Source organism: Pteropus vampyrus, unplaced genomic scaffold (assembly GCF_000151845.1).
Source record: "Pteropus vampyrus isolate Shadow unplaced genomic scaffold, Pvam_2.0 Scaffold771, whole genome shotgun sequence".
NCBI classification, from domain to species: domain Eukaryota; kingdom Metazoa; phylum Chordata; class Mammalia; order Chiroptera; family Pteropodidae; genus Pteropus; species Pteropus vampyrus.
In genome coordinates this window covers 133,668-139,361 of record NW_011889552.1, presented here as the reverse complement: position 1 = coordinate 139,361, position 5,694 = coordinate 133,668, and the positions used below count along the sequence as shown (strand labels likewise).

Sequence of the window (5,694 nt, the reverse complement as noted above, 5' to 3'; positions counted from 1 at the left end):
GGTTTATTCGCACTATGGAATACCACGCACTGCTAAAAAGAATGCAGACATAGATTGATATGACCTAAGGGAGACTTTGAAGATACACTGTTAACACAATAAAGCAAATCCCAGGAAATTATGAAAAATCCTTCCATTTATGTAATTTTATAAGCACATAGACATAAATGTGAATATGCATACACAAAGGTATATAAGGAGACATCCCTGACAGCAGTTACCCATAAAGCTGGCATTCAGGTGCTGGAAGAAAGACTCCAGGAGAGGAAGGCTAGCTTTATTCTCTGTATATTTCTGAATTCTTTAACTTTTTTTAAGACTATTTTTTAGAGTAGTTTTAGGTTCACAGCAATATTGAGCCGAAGGTACTTCTTTGAGTTTAATGAGTTTATAAAATAATCGTGTATATATTGTTATATTTGCAAAAAAAAAAAAAAAAAAAGGTCACTGATGCCAGGAAAGAACTAATATACACAGCCAACAGGTGAGGTGGTAGGGGTGGCGGATGGAGCATCATAGTGCAGTTCTCACGTATGTCTGAGTTATACACATGCTCATATTTATATGCCATGATTCTATAAGCGATCTTCAGCAAATGACATTAATATGGTCATGATATTGTGATTCCTACTAAAAATTCTTCTTAAGGATAAAATTAATATATTAAATGTAGAAAATTTTAAAACTGCAGAGGAATATAAAGAAAACATCTGAACCACACATAATCCTCTTTTTGAGAGGCAATTAATTCCTCTACACATGTTGGCTTACAGCTTTATGATATTCTATGATTGTGTGTAATTTTAGAAAATCAGAATGATTTTTTTCATGTTTTAAAGTGAACATTTTCCCATATCCTTATGCACATCTTTTTCTGTCCTTTGCAATCATAATAGCTAACATTTATTGAGTGTCCACACTAAGCCAGGCCCTCTGTAAAGAGTTTTACACATATCCTCATTAAATCCTCATAACAATCTTAAGAGTAAGGTATTGTCACTCCTAGATGAAAAAAAAATGGGGCTTAGAGAAGATAAAAACATTGCTCTACATAACACAGCTAGTAAACAACAGAGTTTGGGCCTATAGACTGCAAAGCTTATGTTCCCTCTCACCATGCTAACCTATCCCCCAAAATGATGTTTAAAGGGTATGTAAGTTTTCAAATGTGTAATGTGTCATGGTTTATAAAACCAATTATCTATTGTTAGACACCTAGATTGTTTCCAACTTTTGCTATCATCGATACTGCTAAATAAATATTTGCACCCATATTTATTTATTTCCATAGAGTAAATTTTGAGAAGTAGAAAAACTGGGTCATGCAGGCAACTGACTTGAGTAACATTTATAATCAACATTAATCAAGAGAGCTCAGCTAACGCCCACCAAAGCGGCCCTCCCCCTCTCTTTTCTCTCTCTCGCATGCACAGCTATAGATAAAACCAACTATTCTGTTTTTCACTAAATATATTTTCAAAAATAAAAACACAAATTGACTACTTTACTTATTTTTATGTAATTGCCAACCAGGATACAAGTAGAAGAAATATGGCTCTCTCCTCTCTTAAGGAAAGAGGACTCTCTCTTGGGTTGGGTACATGTCCAACTACTGACTGACTTACATTTGATTGCTTAACAACAGGAAAATGTAGGAGGAAAGTGGAAATCTACCCCTCTTAAGATAAAAGACTTTGCCTTTTAGGTACAACATGGCCTCTTTCCAGACATCAGATTTTTTTTTTTTTTAAATCTGGAAACAAAAATGGTCAGGTATACAAGTGATTGATTCATTCCTTGGAGGTTCCAAGAAAGTGCAAAGGAGCGGGTCCCTCACAACTCTTTTCAGCCATAATCCCTTAGTAATTGCTGCCACAGGTATGTGTCTTGGAAATACAAAAGGTGGCTGGACTGTGAGCACATTCTTCTGGCCTGTGCCCCAGCATAGTATAAGTGTAGTTTTTAATGTGGATTTGTACAATTCTGAAAGCCTGTCCATCTCACAGTTGGGACATACTTGTGTTTATTCAAAGAATTCTTGCTGTGTTTTTAACCAGACTCCTAGTGCAATGAAAAAAGGGAAGTAAATCATTGTCATGATACCCTAATGGTAATTGAGTCAGCAATATGACATTCTAAGTAAGAAATGAGAGCTTTCAAAGATTGATGATTAGATCACTACAGGAAATGTTCTCTAGAGAGGAACCTCAAATTAGAGCTCCTTTGATTTGTCTGCTCACTTCTTGAAAACAGTAAGGGTAGTTTGCTAGGCCAGCAGCAACAACTTACTTCATTACTCAGGGATTTTAATAATATAAATCACAAGAGATGTGTTTAAGAGAATCCAGACTTCACAAGTGAGGGGTTTCATTGTGCTGGATTTTTTCCCCCATTCATTCCTGTTTTTATGAATTGTTTCTCCCTCTTCTTACCAAAATTATTTTCGTACTTGTAAAAAATACATTTCTAAATTATTGGTCATAATGTTAATAATATATAATAATATATAACTTACATTAGAAGTATTTTTACATTGCTATATTCACAACTGGTATTGAATATACTTTCAAGGTCCAAAGTAATGTTTGCTTCGTTTAAGCAAATCAGAGGAAATGGTGAACACAGAATGTAAGAATTCTAGTTTCTATCTATGCATGTCAGACTGGTCCACTCTGAATTATATTATACAAGCCTCAGAGATTTGTACCAATCTCTTATATATCTACTGAGTCACCTGGATTTTGTATCAGTCTCCCACAAAGGTCTGCAAAGCAAGTATCATTCAGTAATGGGAAGGCTATCAGCTAAGGTCCACTAAGAATAATATAAAAACTGGGAGTAAACAGGAGAAATTTAATACAGAAATTTGATTACACAAGTGATGGGAGAGCTAAAAAGCAAACAGAGGACACTGAGGGAACCCAGAGATTAGCCACGGCAGGAAGTCATTAGGCCACAGCGACAAAGCAAAGAGGCAAGTTACCAGAGCCCCGGGGCCCAAGTCAGCAGCACGAGCTGGAATCACAGCTGAAGCCATGAAGGAGATAAAACTGCTGACAGAGACACTGTGGGGGGAGTGTGAGATTGGGGGAGAAAACGCCTTAAATTTCCCTGCCTCTCGCCCTCCAGTCTCCCCACAATGCTTCCCATTGGTTGAAGCCAGTGAGAGAAAACTGGCCTGGAGCCTAGAAAACACCGCCTACAGGGGTTGGTTCCCCTGTTATACAGAGCAGAGAAGGAGAAGAGGGACAGATGGGTCTGAGAGGAGCTAGATCAAAGACTTACTATGGGGGAGGGCCACCGGCAAGTTAGTATTGTTGTGCCATCAATTGCTCAGAAGACAGATCAGAGAAATGGCTGCTGGTTGAGCTGGTTTTCATGTTATATGTTCATTAGTGTCCCCATCAAAGTCTAGGCATCCTGGATTTAAAAAGCTAAATATGTACTATGAGCCTATTGTGTGCTGGGTACTGTTTTGTTGTTGTTGTTGTTGTTGTTTTGCTCTGTTTTGATTTTTTTTACAGAGGGGTTGACAAGGAGGTCTAGGGGGTCTGCCCCAGGCAACTTCTCAGAACGGGAATTAACTGGCAGTTGTATTAATATATTAGCCTCCATCCAATCAGAGTAGAAAGTGGCCTCAAGTGGGAAGTTATAAAAAGACTTCTTGATAACGCAGGTCCTTCCCTTATGTGGTGTCAGGCATGGGCCACTGGCTGCAATTCTGAAACTAAGGTGTGGTGCAGTACTCTGTACCAAGCATGAGCCGTGACTGTCTACATTTTAAGACCTTTGTTTCCCAGAGAGTTGTCTGATTTTTAAAACTGCACCTGAAGACAGAATGAGGAAAGTGGCCTTCTAATTTTTTCAGACTGTTGTTACTGCTTTGGTCAGCAGAAACGATTTAGTAAATGGATCTGTTTCAAAATGTAACTTTTGTGAAAAAGGAAGTCCTTCCATCCACTAAATAAATGTTGAGCAGATATGGAATGAAACAATATACACTCATCAGTCTGTCACGGAGACCCACTACCTTAGTTCAGCCCTGAACTAAGTAAGACCCACTCTCTTAGTTCAGCTCCTACTCTGTTGGCATCTTGCTGAAATTTCTGTTGGTGGCCTGGAATAGCTGGGCCAAACATCTGTGATGGTTCGACCTATTTATACTATTTCAGGTGGTGGAGGAAACAGAAGAGCCCATCAGCCTGGATACCCATCTAGAAGCCAGGCGCCTTGGGACATTGCCAAGTCAGCCTGGCCGAATTCCACCTCTGCTCGAAGAGTATGGAGAGAGGAGGAAGGTGGTGGGCAAATTCTAAGCAAATTTATGTCCAAACACAGACTGAATAATCATCTAATAACTTTAATTTTTTCAAGTATTTAAAAATAAAAAAATACCTGTAGACATTGGGTTCCTGGATACTGGTAGTATACACGAGCTGCACCTAAGACAGAGTGACAGAGAACAAAGAATAAATTCCTGTTAGTAGAATGTCAGCACTTATCTACACCCAGAAAGAGAGGATGTTTCTAGCTTGATAACTAGCATATCTCTGAGACCTTCTTTTAGAAGGCAGAGGAATACCAGCCACCCCACAGAGAAAGGCCAAATTCTAAGCAGAGTAGCAGGAATGTGAACAAATAATGGTGCCCCTCTCCCTGCCCTAAAAGCAATGAAATAGAGAAGTACTCAGATAGAAACCACCAAACACATAAAATGAGTCAGCAAAAAGCCCCTTTAACTAGACAGGATGGCGTATAGAGGAAGGATCTAACATGATCAGACTTAACACACCAAAAGAAATAATGTGGGACTCTAAGGGAAGGTTGGTCCACAACTCATTTATTTTTTGAACAAATATTCATTGAGTACCTATCATGTGCCAGGACTGGAAATGTAGCAGCCAAAAAATAAAACAAATCAAAACAAATGGATGAAAATTGTCTACCCTGGACCTTGTGAAAAACAGATAATAAACAAATTAATGTGTAAAACATAAATTAATTAATATGCAAAATTAATTGGGGGTGGAAGAAATGGCAATTAAAAATATATTGACTGCCATAAAAAATAATGAAATCTTACCATTATGACAACATAGATGGACTTAGAAGGTATTATGCTAAATGAAATAAGTCAGACAGAGAAAGACAGATACCATATAATTTCACTTATATGTGGAATCTAGAAAACTAAATAAACAAAAAAACAAAACAGAAACAGACGCATAGATACAGAGAACAAACTGATGGTTGTCAGATGGGAGGGGCCTTGGAGGCCTGGGTGAAAAAGGTGAAGGGATTAAGTACAAATTGGCAGTTACAAAACAGTTATGGGGATGTAAAGTACAGCATAGAGAATATAGTCAATAATATTGTAATAACTATGTATGGTACCAGCTGGGTACTAGACTTAACAAGAGGATCACTTCTTAAGCTATATATAAATGTCTAACCACTATGCTGTACACCTGAAACTAGTATAATATTGCATATCAACTGTAATTGAAAAATAAAATAATTAAAAAATAAAACATACTGATCGGGAAAGGACTCACTGAGAAAGGGATTCTTGAGTGAGGACTGATAGGAGGTGAGAAAAGCTTGCAGATATCGGGGGTAACCTGGTCCAGGTAGAAGGAAGAGCAAGGAGGGCACCCTGGAGCTTCTGTGGCCTGAGCAGAGTGAACCAGTGAG

The 5,694-nt window shown here is 38.1% G+C and overlaps 1 protein-coding gene across 3 annotated transcripts in view; it reads right to left on the bottom strand.

Annotated features, from left to right (window-relative positions):
* Window positions 1-5,694, bottom strand: part of LPXN (leupaxin) — a 38,363-nt gene that overhangs the window by 20,632 nt on the left and 12,037 nt on the right. For 2 of the 3 annotated variants that reach the window (XM_011385737.2, XM_023526263.1), the window contains one exon: window positions 4,396-4,442. In XM_011385737.2, the coding sequence (XP_011384039.1) occupies window positions 4,396-4,442 (47 nt within the window). Of the gene's footprint in view, window positions 1-4,395; window positions 4,443-5,555; window positions 5,673-5,694 lie in introns of all 3 variants that reach the window. The other variant, XM_011385736.2, reaches the window with a different exon arrangement.